Here is a 15,859-nt window from a genome sequence, read left to right on the forward strand (position 1 = left end):
AGGGTGAGTGGCAAGTTCATGTGTATCAAACTGGTAGAAAAATTTTGTCTTTCAATGGTGCCATGAAGTTGCCATTGATACAGTAACAACCTCCTATGACTTTCATTAGAGATGGAGAGAGCAGCTCAATCTTTTTTTTTTCTTTTCTTTTATTTAAATTAAAGTGTAGTGTTAATGTCATTTTCTGCTGAATAGCATAGTGACCAGTCATACATATATATACATTCTTTTTCTCATACTATCTTCCATCATGTTTTGTCCCAAAAGATTGGATATTGTTCCTGTGCTGTACAGTAGGACCTCATTGCTTATCCATTCTAAATATAGTGGTCTGCATCTACCAATGTTTCCTGCCATGTTCTTTGTTCTCTTAAGACCTAGATAATGTCTTTCATACATACTAACAATTACTTTCAGTAGATGGAGTTTATTCTTGGTAAAGATGGGTATCAGTGATCTTATATTTACTTGTAACTAGCTAGAACTATTTAGTGAAGAGGGAGATTATAGGAATGGGGAAGTATTTTTTATTTCTACAGTTAAATGATTTAAATTTTTTTTCCAAATGATGTCAAATATTTGTGGGTGTGGTGGTTAGTAAATGTTCATTGATTGCAGCTAGAAGAAAGATTGATCTGAATTAGAGGAAAGTTTTAGGGTCTGTGTACCTGGGAGCAAATGAATATTTCTTACTTAGAGATAGTTATTTGGCTAAGACAGTAACTAGCTATTTCTTTTGAGCAATGTTAAGAACAGTGTACAGGAGTTTCTGTTGTGGCTCAGCAGGGTACTTACGGACCTGACTAGTATCCATGAGGATGCGAGTTCGGTCTCTGGCCTCACTCAGTGTTAAGGACCTGGTATTGCTGTGAGCTGTCGTGTAGGATGCAGATATGGCTTGGATGTGGCATTGCTGTGGCTGTGGTGTAGGCTGGCAGCTGTAGCTCTGATTCAGCCCTAGCTTGGGAACTTCGAGTGTGCCTCAAGTGTGGCCCTTAAAAAAAAAAAAAAAAGAATAAATGTACAGTTAGATTAAATTTCCTTAAAACTTGATCTGATCTACTTTCAGGGTATAGTTTTTCCAAATCTGGGTGTTCATTCCAAATTTATTCATCATAATCTACAAATACTTACCATTTGAAAATCTTATGTTAAAAGGTAAAATTTTCAAAGAGTATCAATTTTAATATTAGTTTTTTAGAGCAGTTATTTTCAGACATTTTTGATGGCATATCTATCAAAAATTTGACAAAAAAATATTCGTGAACTATATGTGTATGTACATACATATTTAGAAGTTACATCTGTGCGTTACTGTACTAATATTTCATATACAGTATAAAAACAAGCAGGAGAATAGACATTGATGAAAAAAGTTTAATAATATAGTGTCCTGTTGAGTATAATTAATACGTTATCTTGAATACCTTAAGGTATGCTTTAAGAGTAATGCTCATCCTCAGAGACAGCATTTAAAAATTTTTTAAAGATGGAGTTCCTGTTGTGGTTCAGCGGTTAACAAACCTGACTGGCATCCAGGAGGACACAGGTTCAATCCCTGACCTCCCTCAGTGGGTTAAGGATCCGGTGTTGCCGTGAGCTGTGCTGTAGGTTGCAGACTCGGCTCCGATCCAGCATTGCTGTGGCCCTGGCGTAGGCTGGTGACTACAACTCCGATTGGACCCCTAGCCTGGGAACCTCCATATGCTGGTGGTGCGGCCCTAAAAAGAGAGAAAGACAAAAAATAAATAAATAAAATAAGATAAAATAAAAATTTTTAAAAGATGATTTTTAATATCTGGGAAACTTTTTTCAGATCATCATTATTTTTCCTTTTTTTCTTTGCTGGCTGTTGCATTACTACTCTCTTCAATGTTTTGATTTCTTCGCAGAAATCTTTTGAAGCCACTAACTCATTTTATGAGTTAGTTCTGCTACATAAGACAGTGTAAAAAGTCATATGAGCCCAGGTTTATCCAAGCAAAAGCACATCTCATTGCACTGAGCCAGAGGGGACAAGGGCACAGAATGTCTCAGTGCAAGTTCATGTATTTTCTTTCTGCTTCCCAGTGAGTCATCTTGTAAACAACACTTGAGACCATTGCCCTAGAAGGTGCCTCCACATAAGCTTCTGGTTTTTTTTTTTTTCTTTCAATGTTGTTAAATTGCAGAGTTAGATTTATATCCAGAAATGCCTGTATATGTTATTGAATATAGTAAGGACATTACCCTTGTGTTCGTCCATCATAAAGGAAAGGAGATAACTCTGGCGCAGCATTGAGAGCCCTGGATTTGGACTCTAAGTCCCAACCCTGCCATTCACTGGCTCTGTGACAATGGACGGTTGACTTACTTTCGAAAAGCCTCATGTTCCTCATCTTTAACCTCCCATATTGGCGATGAGAATTAAAGGTCAAAGGTGAGGTTTATAAAAGGGACTTGTAACTTGTCATGTATATTATATGTCGTTGATAATGCCTTAAAAAAATAGAAGGGGAAAAGAAAGCATTTTTCCTAAGTTGAGTGCATGCGCTTCCTCAGTAACAGTTTTTATATGTGTGTTTCACTTCTAGATTGCCTCTTTAAGCTATGTCCCATGAATCGATACTCTGCCCAGAAGCAGTTCTGGAAAGCTGCTAAGCCGGGAGCCAACAGCACAACAGACGCAGTACTGCTCAACAAATTGCACGTGCGTACTGGGGTGGGGCTCCGTGGCGAGGTCGGTCTCATTAGTGGCCCTGTGGATTATGTTCAAGCATAATGGATTGGGAAGATTTGTTTTGCGACCCTCTAGCTCTGGGTACTGGCTTTCCTATACTCTTTGATAAAGGGGTGGAAGGGAGCTGGCCCTCAGGAAAGAAGGGTCCTAGACATCCTGAGATGTCTTCAGAGTTACTTTTTTCTCAGCTGAGATGGCTTTGAGTGGAGTGTTAGTTACATGCTAAGCCACCTGCCTAGATTTGAATGCTGGCTCCACCACTCACTGATTGGTCATCTTGGGCGAGTGACTTAGCTATTGTGCCTCTGTTACCTCATCCGTAAAATGGGAACGATGGTAATATCCACATCAGGAGGTGGTTGTGAAGATTGCATGTAATGAAACATAAAAGGCCCATGAACAGTGCCTTGCACATCATAAGTGCTTAGTAAATTTGAGCGATTATTGTTGTATTTCTCTTGATTGTTAGTTGACTTATAAGAGAGGTGCTCATCACACTGCTGGTGGGCTGTGTGACCATAAGCCAATTTTTGAGCCTCTCTGGGTCTGTTGCTCTGTCTGTCAAATGATGACATAATTATTCTAGTTTCTAGATGACCTAATTCTTCTGTGAGGCTAATCTGTGTGGAACTTCTTTGAGATGTGGAGAAGGACATGATATACATCTGATGTGGTGTTATTAAAACTGCAGTCTCTTTCCCATCTCCTTGTTTTGCTTTATTTTTCTCAGCGTCACTTAGCATGCTCTTTCTCATTTATTTGTCAGCTGCCTGCTCCCACTAGAATGTAGACTATTCAAGGGCAGATCATGTGAGGTTTCCTCCTTGTATCCCTCTTGCCTAGAACATGTGGTAGGCACTCAAATATATACTAAGTGAATTTAAAAAAATTTTTTTCTTGGTACTTAATTGAGGACCTAAGGTGTCTGTAAGCACTCTAGAGCTCCTGCTTGCTCTGTTTTTGCCTAATAAATGGAAAAGTCACAACCATTTGCACTGGGTCAGGTAGGGCTTTATTCACCATGTGCTGTGTTAGACAGGGTGAGTGCTCCAGGCATGATTAGAAGAACAGGTTCCTAACCTCAGTGAGTTTGTCGTCTGGTGTGAGGATGCACAGGCACACGTTACACTTATAATGAAATGCAGACTTTGTGCCTGCTGAACCCTGCTTCCCCTGTGAGGGGAATAGTGTCTGGCACATAGTAAGTCCTCAAGAAATATATTCTGAATGAATGAATAAGCCCTGTGCTAGGTGATGGTGATAAAACAGTGACAGCATTTTAACCCTCTGGAAGCTTAATAGCTAATTAAGAATAAAGAAGTAGTGAACCGTTAAGGCTATGGGAGGGGGACCCAAGAAGGGGCACCCAAATCCACTCTTGTGAATAAGGGTGTGTGATATGGTGGTCAGGGAGGGCTTCCTGGAGGAGGAGGAGAAAGTGTCAAGTAAGCCTCTGAGGGAAACATTTGTAGGTGTGAGTGGATAGAGGAAGAAAAAACAACAGAAACAAGGATATTACTTTGAAGACTTCAGGGATTGAATCATTAATCATTTTAGAACAGATAGTCTCAACCTCAACAGACCCATTCTTTCCTCTGAAAAGCAGATATTAGGTAACTGTATCAATGGGAAAGAAAATTTATGCATAATATAACCTCTCCAGATACCAAAATTTTTAAAATGAATTATAAAGGCAAAATAAAAGGAAAGTGATAATTGTATACTTTATTAAAAGGCACAGTCACTCTGGATGACATAGGAAATACATACTTACACTCTTTTGTGTAATCCCCATGAACGAGTCAGCTGAAGACTGGCTGATAGAGGTGTGTAGTTCTGGTGACCTAAAAAGCATGTTTTCCACAATGCGATTTTCCAGATGGTCACTGCTCCTGGTAATGTTAGGAAGAATTGCAAGGTATTTTCTTCTCTTTAATAAATAGTACTTGCATTTTGGAAAATGTGTTAACAATAGTATTAAACCATGCAAAACTGTGCTTTGTGTTCATGTGTAAAATGAGTTAGGGACTAGGCTTAGAAGTTGCAGACAGCTCTGGAACCCATGTGCTTGTGCACCAGGATATCCTGTCTTATGGGAGGAATGATGCTTCTTCCTTGGATGGGATTGTACTGTGCATTTCAGGGCAGCTGGCATCTTTGGCTCTTGTCCACCGAGTATCAGTAGCACATCCCTCCTCACCCAGTCATTGTGAAGATCCAGGATGGCCCCGGAAGTCTGGGCTGGGAGCATGGGAATCGTGTTGAGTGGGTGGGAAAAGTTGCTCAGTTCGTCAAGTCTCCTGGGAGAGCTGCTTAGCACGTACGCTTGTGGGGTTATCTTGGTGGAAGGAACGCATGTCTTTAGTGGTTCTGTCTCCCCATTCTCTGCTGGAAATCATTGTGCCTGATGAGATCTTCTTAGTACATCTCAACCCTTCTCCTGTGCTTTTTTGCTTCCGGTACTCAGATTCCCACTTAGAGTAGAGGGAGCTAGGTGGGCCAGGTGGCTCAGTGGCATGTGCACATGAGTGGGTCTGGAGCGGGCGGCTCTGCTCCCCTGCTGGTGCTGCATGGGAAGGTGGGCTGAGAGAGGCCACCACATCTTCTCTTTCTTCAAGAGAAGCTGAAAATCCACGCTGTCATATGTCGTATCACAGTTCTTACAGAATATTGGCAGCTAATTCCATTGGAGTTTAAAACATACTATCAACCCAATAATGGCTCAAGCAGGATGATATTATTTTGCCCATTTGTAGCCTGTGATAAGTGTGTTATTTTATCAGCAATTCATTTTCATGCTCCTTCCCATAGATGTACTGTGAAAAACACACTGTTGAGAAATGCAGTCTAAAGGTGACCCCAAACTTTGAACTCCTTATTAAAATAAACAAACAATGGCCTTTCTCTTTCATGCTGTTTTTGCTTTGCATAACATTTAAGAGGAAACCAGCAGTGTCCCCTGATTGAGGATTGCTGATGTGACTTTTGGGTCTTGGATGTTAACTTTGTGCAGTTTCTACTTCCCTGCTTAGTTGGACCTTTTTCCCCTAGTGACTGAAAATCATCTGCATTTTCTAGTGCAGTCATTAAAATGTTGTATTTTGGGACACCTCTTGCCTTTGGGGCTGATGACCAGTCTCCAGTGGTTTTTCATTTTTATTTTTGTCAACTAGTGTGGAGCACCCCAATCAAAGGTCAGATTATTTTAAATTAATGCCATTTAAGGAATTAGTTGTCTAGACCACTTGACTTCCTTTTGACTAGGATCTGCCACTTACCAGCTGCACTCTGAAGGAGAATGACATCTAGTGGCTGGTTGCTGTGTGCTTTTGTTCCTTCTGCGGGAGTAACTGGATCCTAACACCCCTGGTTGTGATTTCCCAAAATCTTGTCAAAATGAGCTTCCCCTGTCCACAAATCACATAAGGTTCGGTGGGCCTCGACTGCTCTTTCCTGACGGCATTTTTCCTATACCTTGGAAAAGCACTTGCCTTGTTTTGGTTCTTAGAGATGGTACATTAAGCTGTAACTTTGACAAGCTAGGAAGAACCAGAGTGACAAGTCTTTATTGTCCTCTGATGCCTGGCTCCTGCCTTGTTTGTTTTCAGAAGCCTTAATTCAATATTATGTTATGTAATTCAGAGCTTATTGACCTTAAATAAATAACCTTTCCCCCATTGTTCCAGTGACCTCTCTTAGTAATGTAATAATGGTTTCTCTATTTCTGGAATAAAATAACAGGTGACTGTGACAGGGTTGACCTTGATGTTGCCTAGGGGACATGGTGATGTCCATGGTGAATAAGGGTGATAGAGACCATAGCCTAGAGTGATTTCTTCCTTAGAAAGTCAGAATTGTCCTCAACTTGTTGTGTAAAGGAAAAGTGCAACAGGTACTTTAATTATTGGGATTTATGAATATTGAAAAAAATAACACATTTAAGATGGCTTTTAAAAAATCCAGGCTTCTTGCCACAGAGATGTGATGAAAATGTTTCTGAAGAAATGTCACGTGTGAGTGTTATTGGAAGTGAGTTCCAAAATATACATGAGTAAGAAAAGGGAAAAAACGGTTATGATCTCAGATCTTATTCTTCAAAGATAACCATGGTTTATATTTGGTGTGTGCCCCATCCCCCACCCCCTATTTTATTCTTTTATTTCCATATTTTAAAGTATCAGTGGGGGCATACCATCTCACTTCTTTTCCTTTCGCTTTCTTTTTTCCCCACTTACTATTTCATGAATAAATAGGTATCTCTGTTTTTATTTTTAATGGCTGCTTGAAACCAGACATGGTATGGCAGCACTGTAATTTTAGCCTATCCCTATGGGGATGTGAGGTATTCGGGATCCTGACAATTTTTTGCCATTCTGAGAAAAAAATAGTGGTTATGGCCTTGTGCATATGCCATATTATCTTCTTAGAGAGATGATCAGAAGTGGTTCGGCTAAAGTTATGTACATTGAAAAACTGGTAGATAGTACCTGATTATTCTTTAGTAGGGTTATACAGATTGACTGTCTTAGACTGTAGGCTCATCTTTAGCATATAATTGAGGGATTTGATAGACCAGATCTCATTTTTTACCACGGGTGAAAGCAGCCTTGATCAGTGGGCCCAGGTATGGTTTTACCTTCCTTTTTATCAAGCCTTTGCCTCACCTATTAAACTAAAAATCATGGTGGATTTTTTTTTCTGAAAGCCAAATTATATTTGAGTTATATCAATAAAACTAGAAGAAGGAAAAAAATTCGATTTTGTGGAGGGAGTTACCTCAAGACTGATATGTGAACACAAATGAGCACATAAATAGTATTTATGTAAAAGGTGAAATGACTGGGAAAGTTTTTTCCTTAAAGAGGACTTACAGAAAAAGTGGATTCTTAGAATGGTCCATAAGCTTAATATATTGGGTATTTATTCAGTAATGTGTAGATTTGGTCATCATTAAACCTTTTAACAGAGTTTCAGATGTGATATTTGCTATTTTTAGATAATTTATTCTCCAATTTTGTATTTTATGTTCTCATTTTACTTTTTGTATGTTTTTTTCTGACAAATACTCTAAATCTTTAGAGCTGCTGGTGTTTAATTAGTCTTGAATAGGGAATATTTTCCCTCTTGGTGACTAATTTGCCATTTCCTTTTAGATATGCCAGTGACCACTGAGCTACCATTTTTATACTTAGTCTGGGGAGTTTCCACCTTGGTTTAGTGGGTTAAGAACCTGACTAGTATCCATGAGGGTGCAGGTTCGATCCCTGGCCTTGCTCAGAGGTTTAAGGATCTGGCCTTGCCATGCGCTGTGGTGTAGGTCACAGATGCAGCTCAGATCCCTTGCTACTGTTGCTGTGCTGTAGTTTGGCAGCTATAACTCTGATTCAAGCCCTAGCCCGGGAAATTCTGTGTGCCCTGGGTGTGATCCTAAAAAGCAATAAATAGATAAATAAATAAATAAAATATACTTAGTCTAAACAGAGGCAGGAGTTTAATATTTTTGATTAAATATTTCTTTAATTGAAGCCCCTGGAAATTCTTGAGAGTAAGAGGAATATCTATGAGAATTTTCCCTCTTAAAAAGAAGTCCTTGTATCATTTAAGTCTAAGAAACATTACTTTATAATTCTCTAAAGGTTAATCCTTTTAGTGTGATGTTTTGAGCAGAGAAAAACTGTTCCTATTTGTTGGAAAATGTTTTTATTTGAATCCATTGTTTTTTCCCCCCTTTGGCATTTTTTTTCCCTTTCTTGAATTTCCTGTTCTTATTCTCTGAGAACTGCTTAGCAGAAAGAATAAATGACTCTTCATTCAGACCTGCCTTCCAAGTGGATTTGGTCCAGTGTTTTTTTGTGTGTGTGTGTTGGAAACCTACCTAGAGAACCTATGGGTACTGTGGAGCTCTCTGGAGAGAGTACCTTTCAGGCATGAAAATAGGGAGAATGGAGGTGGGAGGAAGGGAAGGGAAGATGTTGGTGAAGGGGGAAGTGAGCAGGGAGGACTGTGCTCAGGGCAGTTTGCATGGTGCAAGGATTGCTGTGGCTTTTGCGCTTGTATTATTTCTGGGTATGTCTTGAATCCAGTGGATATTATCTTTCTGTAACTGTGAGAATAGCAGGCTGGTATCTACTTCTGAAAGAGAAAGAGGGAAGCCTTTGAATAGACCCTTGTTTTAAAAGGTTGAGACACATGCAGAAAACTTGCATTCATAACCGTGAATGAATATAGGCAGATCCCTCCCCTCCTGTACTGCGGCTTCTCTTCGTTCAGGATTACTTCCTGCAACTTATTTTTCTCTAAAGATGCGCCTTCCTAAAAATACCTACCCTCTAAGTAGAGGTAGAGCGGATGGCGGATTGAAAGGAAACTGAAAGATTCTTCACCTCGCCCAACTTAATTCCCCTCATAAGTAGACAGTTCTTAATTACAGAAACTTTGTTAATAATAGCTAGCATTTATTGAATGCCTGTTTTGTATCTGTTGCATATTTTCTCTCATTTCCATGACAGCCCTAAAATGCTAGTATTATCCTCATTTTGTGGATGAGAATGCTGAGCAAGGCTTGGTGAGATTAAATAACCCAGCCAAGATGATAAGTATGGTTAGTGGTGGAACCAAGATGGAGTCCAGAAGGGTCCTTGGACATGTGGACATGTTACCTGGGAAGGAAGCCCAGGAACTCACTGGCATCTGGAAGCATCCTGCCTCAAGGAAAGGGGAGACTCTAGGAAGGGAACACCGGAAACCATCTGTTCACTACTGGTCATCATGGTCATCACCTTTATCACCCATCAGATTAGATCCTGAATTTCTTCTGTTACTTGACTTCTGTTTTATTTAGGCTTGGTTTAGGAGTCAGGGGTTGGAACAGCAATTTAATTGCCTAGAATGAAACTAGGTCCCCTTGAACATTGTTAGCATATGCTAACAGCACTTGCAGAGTCCACAGATAAAAAAGAAAAGTGACTGTGCAGTTTGGTGGCCTTAGCAGACTCTTTTGGGACCCTCTAATTCAGCTCCACATGTTCCCCAGCCTGCCAAAGGTGGGTTAGTAATATCTCCAGCCTCATTTGTGATTGTATAAATCTGGAGTTAACCCAAATGTGGATTTGAGGATTATCTCTGCCTAATATATGTGATTTTTTAAAAATGATGTTATTCAGCAAAATTTCAAATATTCATGTGGTAGAGAAAATAGTGTAACAAACCCCTTTTGTATCTGTCATTCAACTAGCTATGCATTGTTGACCAGACTTTTTCATCTAAGTCTGCTTCTTTATTCAATTGGGATAGTGATCTTTCTCTCAAGAAACTACTATGAAAATTAAATGATTGATATGTAACAATAACAACTAACTCTTCATGAATGCTATGGTGATGAGGTACTGGGCTGTGTGATCCCTATGAAGTAAAAGGTAGTATTTTTATTTTCATTTCACAAAAGAGGAAACCGAGGTTCATGGATGTTAAATAACATATCCCAGGTCACAGAACCAGCATTTAAGTTCTGTTTTGTTTATTCCAAAGCTATAAAGAAGACATTTATAAATCAAAAAAGGGTTGTGTAAATTCCCCTCCAATCTTTCCCTGTTTTCTTTAAAATATATAAGCTTTTGACTTAGTCTTACTCTAAGCAGATGTCCATGGATTCTTTTTTTTTTTTTTTTTTTTTAAAGAATACATTTTTGAAACACCAAAAAGGCCAGCAGATAAAGGCATAGTGGGCTGGATCTTGAACGCCCTGATCATTTAGCTTCAGGGTATACTCGGATATTTGTTCATTTCTCTGGTTCTTGTATGAACTGGCTACACTGGTTTTGCATCACTGCAGAGAAATATGACCTATTGTTTCCTCTTCGTGACCAATCTTCCTCCGCCATATACAGCATGCTGCAGACCTGGAAAAGAAGCAGAATGAGACAGAAAACAGGAAACTGCTGGGGACCGTGATCCAGTATGGCAATGTGATCCAGGTAGGTCAGGCCACTCTTCTCTTGTAGAGCTGAAATGTGACAGAGTGAAATGAAAAACAAACACATGGAACATGGAAACAACCTAAATATCCACTGACAGAAGATATGTAGATATATACAGACAGTGGAATATTACTCAACCAAAAAAAGAATGAAGTAATGCCATTTTCAGCATCCTGGGTGGACCTAGAGATTATCATACTAAGTGAAGTAAATCAGAAAGAGAAAGATACGATATTGATATCTCATATGTATAATGTAAAATATGAAACAAATGAACTTATCTGTAAAACAAACAGATTCACAGACATAAAGAATAGATTTGTGATTGCCAAGGGGGCGAAGGGTGGGGAAGGGAAGGATTGGGAGTTTGGGGTTAGCAGATGCAAATTATTATATGCAAGATGGATAAACAACAAGGTCTTACTGTATAGCACAGGGAAATATATTCAATATCCTGTGATAAACTGTAATGGAAAAGAAGATGAAGAATATATATATTCTGAATCAGTTTGTTGTATAATAGAAATTAATACAACATTATAAATCAACTTTACTTGAGTAAAATTAAAAAAAAAAAGATGAAACAAATGAAACCTGATTTGGACACGTAGGATTCTGTGGCAACAGCCAGCTTATTGTCAAAGGTTTAGCATTTCTTCTTATGGGGGCTTGACTCTTGGGCTTTTATTTGGTTCTTAGTGAGAGATTCTACTTGTCTCCTCTGTAACTGATAATTTGAAATTTGTCTAGATACTCATATTGCAACAGAAGAAAGGGTGGGGGAAAAATGTAATTGTAATGTATACATGTAAGGATAACCTGACCCCCTTGCTGTACAGTGGGAAAAAAAAATAAATAAATAAATAAAATCTGTCCCAATTTTTTAAATGGTAAGCTCCCAATCTGAAGAGGACCCTAGCTATTGCATTTTTGCCTAATTTGCATAGCATGAAAGTTCTTCATATTTGCTAAAAATTGGTTCAAGACCTATTTGTCAGAAGTAATAAGAGCAATTCTGCATCTCATGCCTTACCTCACAGGTTGTGAGATTTACTTCTTTATTTCTGGTACATTTACATTTGATAAGATAAACACAGTTTAAGAAGCAGCTGCCACAGGCTTTGCAAAAAAAAAAAAAAATCCACCTGTATCTATCCTTTCAGTAAACAGTGTGTGAGGAAGTCCGGTGCCAAGTGTGACTTTTTTTTGTTTTTCTTTTTTTAACCATTTTTAAAAATCAAAGTATAGTTAATTCACAATGTTGTGTTAGTTTCAAGTATAAAGCAAAGTGATGCAGTTATACGTAAATACATATATATACACACACACATATACACATATTCTTTTTCAGATTCTTTCCCATTATAGGTTATTACAAGATATTGAATATAGTTTCCTGTGCTATACAGTAGGTCCTTGTTGTTTATTTTATATATAGTTATATATTAATCCAAAATTCCCAATTTAACTCTGTTTACTAATATTAATATTAACTTAAAAGTGTCAAAGGAATCCCTTTACCCTTTTGTTCCTGTTAGGTATTGGGCAAGAATTCTTGCCGTGCCTCAGTTTGCTCACTAGCAAAATGGGAATAACAATGGTATCTACCTCCTAGGATGATTGCAAGGTACCTGTCACAGAGTAAGCTCTGAATATATAGTACCTGATAGTTCTTATTCTCCCAAGCCTGGATCTTGAGGTCCACCTGTAGGTAATGTCAGTTTATTGACCACCTGAGTGCAGCACCTGGACAGGTGCATAGAGGGTTAGGGTAACTCATCAGAGTAACAAGGAAGACTTAAGACTTAATTTCCTTCCCCTTGTGTATCATGGCCACGGGATATCAGGGGCTGACGGAACAGACAAGTTATTCCTCTAGCTCCAATAATCCTGGTGGAAGATTTGTGCACCTCCTAGGAGTATTGTAGAAACTACATCTGTTAAGAAATGCAAAGGGGGATATTGGCAGTTGGCAGTGACATCCCATACTAGTCTTACCTTTCTCCAGGGATTGGGCAGTCTTTTATATGCCCTTCCATCTTCTCTTACAGCCCATTGAGTTGGGAAGCCTTGATTTACTCTCTCTGGTCTAGACTTACTGTGAGATGCTACCCATCTAGATCTTGAGTCTTTCCATCCCCTTCACAAGAATTAAGAATAGAGTGCTTAGAAATCTGAGGTGGAAATCCATAGCAGCCAGCTTTTTTCAAATGAATTGACCAACCCATTATGTGGTCACCTATTAAATTGAGCAGTTTTTCTTGCTCAAGAGTATCCTTTCTTAGCCCCACCTTCGTGTCAGGGCATATTCAGACTGTAGTTGTTTAGTCCCTTTACCTGGAATTAGACCCCTTCCTGCTAAGAGATGGCAGAGTGCCATTCCTAGGTGATGGTGCACTTGACCTTATCCAGGCTGTGTTGGGGGAAAAAAAATTCTTCTACTCTTCTCTCTACTTCTACTCCCTTTGCTTTTCTTTCTTTTCTAATTATTCCCTGCCTTGGGCACTTCTGCGATTCTCCGGCTTCCCAGGCAGCTCAGTTGTGGGAGGGGTGTTTGATACATATTTTATGTGACCGGGAGAGGAGTGGTAGAGATTCAGAGACATGCAGACACTCACCTTATTCTCTTGGTGGTTTTCAGCTCTTGCATTTGAAAAGCAACAAATACCTAACTGTGAATAAGAGGCTGCCAGCGCTGCTGGAGAAGAATGCCATGAGAGTGACATTGGATGAGGCTGGAAACGAGGGGTCCTGGTTTTACATTCAGCCATTCTACAAGCTGAGATCCATCGGAGACAGTGTGAGTGCACATCCCCCGCCTGGGGTGTGCCCAGTGCCATGCCTCCCACCATAACTGTGGGTTGGAGTTAACCAGGAGAATTTTAAAGTTGGAGCCAGCCAGAGGTTTATCCTGGATGAGGAGAAGGGAATCACTATGGAAACCAGTGTTTGGGAAACAGGGAAATTTGGAGAGAAGTGTGACCTAAATACGGTAGCTCTGTTTTTCCTACTGGGCTTCTGAAAAAAACCATATGAGCGGCCCATTACCTCAGTAACTTTACCGCAAAAGCAGCTACCATATGCTAAAGTCCTGGGAGTCTCCTTTCCTTCTAGATCAGTGGTGGAAGAGAAATGCTTCTGTATTTAGGAAATAAAGTTAGCAAAGAAGGGTGGAATAGAAGTAGATAGAGCTGGGGAGGAGAGTGGATTTTAGGATTATTTTCACTTGTTCCTTTGTCAATAATCCTGCAGGCTCTTCCTTCCATTTCAGTGACTGTGGTTGGTCCTGAGCTTTGCCCCTGTCCTGAGGGGTCCTTAAGTTATAAAGCCACTGAAATCCTCGCCAGGGCAACTTCTAGCACAGTGCTGAGATTTATTGGTTACCTTAGTAAGTCATTCTGTGGGCATATTTGTACCAGTGAATGTGTTTAAATGCTATCAGCTGTATTTCCAACCTTGTTAAGATTCTGAAATAGTTGTTTTCTGCTAAAGGAGACATGAATTTAAACATATGAAATTTTGTCAAAACATTAGTCTTAACCTGAAACTGCATTTTGACATTTTTAAAAATATTTAAGCACATAAGCTTTGAGTAGTTTAACCTTGTTTTAGTTTATGTTTGTGTGCATGTTATAGTATATACAATATACCTCAAGCATTTAGTACTAGGCCATCTTCCTCGCAGTTGATGTACAGAAAATATTGATCATCAGCTGAGTATAGAGGAACACGTCCAGTAAAGCTTAGGTTTCACTTAAAGGGTTGCATTTTTTGACTTATTTAACTTATATACATACATTTGGAGTCAGAGAAAGTTTAGTTGTATGTGTTCCCCAAATTGATCAAACTGAAAATAGATGGGTTTTACATCTTAGGAAACCATCATTTCCATTCTTCTTCCTTTGACTCCCATAGCAAAAGACAAGGATGCTTTGTTCTAATTGTCATTTTCAGCAAGTCTTTGGCTTTCCTCTCCTTTAAGTGTATCTGTTTAGCTGTGCCTTAGTTGAGAAAGTAAGATGAACTTGAATACTTATCCTTATAGAATAGTACTTTTCAAGTATAGATACTCATCTACTCATGGACCAAGAGATCAATTGACTAGCTTGTGGCTATCACTTTAGAAAGTGGAATAGAATAAACAGTGTCAAGCTGTGTTAAACATAGTGGGGATAAGATTAGAGGGGTGACCTTTGTTTTAGATAAATATTGATATCTCTGTCTCTACTTACATACACATATATACATGTAAATATGTATGGCTGTATGTATGATGGGGTCATAATAGAAAATATATTTCCTTTTTTTTTTTTAAATCAGGGCCGCATTCACGTCATATGGAAATTCCCAGGCCAGGGGTAAAATTGGAGCTGCAGCTGCCGGCTTAGGCCACAGCCATAGCAACTAGGGATCTGAGCCACAACCGTGACCTATACCACAGCTCATGGCAACGCTGGATCCTTAACTGACTGAGTGAGGCCAGGGATTGAACCCACATCCTCATGAATACTAGTTGGATTCGTTTCTGCTGTGCCACAGTGGAACTCTGAAAATATATTTCTTAATGTGACTTGTCAAAAAAGAATAAAAGTCTTTGCTTCAGAAATATAAATTTATAGCTTTATTCTTTCAAAGATAAAGACTTACTTTATTCTGCTTCTACTCCTAAAATTAGTTATAGCTTATTTATACAAATTCCTTAGCTGAATCTAACAGAGATAAAAATGTTTTCTTCCTGCTCTGGACTGACTTAGAAAACATCTTTGGATAGTTGATGACAGTTGTGGGCAAAAATTCACCCTTAGCCTTGTAAAGATCACCCCCTCCTGGCCAGGGTCAGGCTTTTAGAAATATTCAGTTGTGCCATATCCTTCCACCTGCTAGAAGCTGGGCCTTCTGATCTGCAGGCTCCTATGGCTCCTTCCAGAACTAGCCGCTGGTCATTCTGTAGTCCTGACAAATTCTGTGACAAGCTCTATGGGTCCTTTCCTTTCCAGGTGGTGATAGGTGACAAGGTTGTTCTGAACCCAGTGAATGCCGGCCAGCCCCTCCATGCCAGCAGCCATCAGCTGGTGGACAACCCAGGCTGCAACGAGGTGAGGAAAATCGAGCTGTGGCTTGTGGGCAGGCATGTGCTCCAGGAGCAGGCCTCTCTGGGGCCAGA

At 39.4% G+C, this 15,859-nt stretch overlaps 1 protein-coding gene across 9 annotated transcripts in view; it reads left to right on the forward strand.

The window, feature by feature from the left end:
• The window catches only part of ITPR1 (inositol 1,4,5-trisphosphate receptor type 1), a 330,788-nt gene that overhangs the window by 117,822 nt on the left and 197,107 nt on the right, over window positions 1–15,859 (forward strand). For all 9 annotated transcript variants that reach the window (XM_021069280.1, XM_021069282.1, XM_021069278.1 and 6 more), the window contains 4 exons: window positions 2,574–2,689; window positions 10,606–10,692; window positions 13,337–13,495; window positions 15,693–15,791. In XM_021069280.1, coding sequence (XP_020924939.1) covers window positions 2,574–2,689; window positions 10,606–10,692; window positions 13,337–13,495; window positions 15,693–15,791 — 461 coding nt within the window. The remainder of the gene's footprint in view (window positions 1–2,573; window positions 2,690–10,605; window positions 10,693–13,336; window positions 13,496–15,692; window positions 15,792–15,859) is intronic.

The sequence above is a fragment of the Sus scrofa genome, chromosome 13 (assembly GCF_000003025.6).
Source record: "Sus scrofa isolate TJ Tabasco breed Duroc chromosome 13, Sscrofa11.1, whole genome shotgun sequence".
In the NCBI taxonomy this organism is placed as follows: domain Eukaryota; kingdom Metazoa; phylum Chordata; class Mammalia; order Artiodactyla; family Suidae; genus Sus; species Sus scrofa.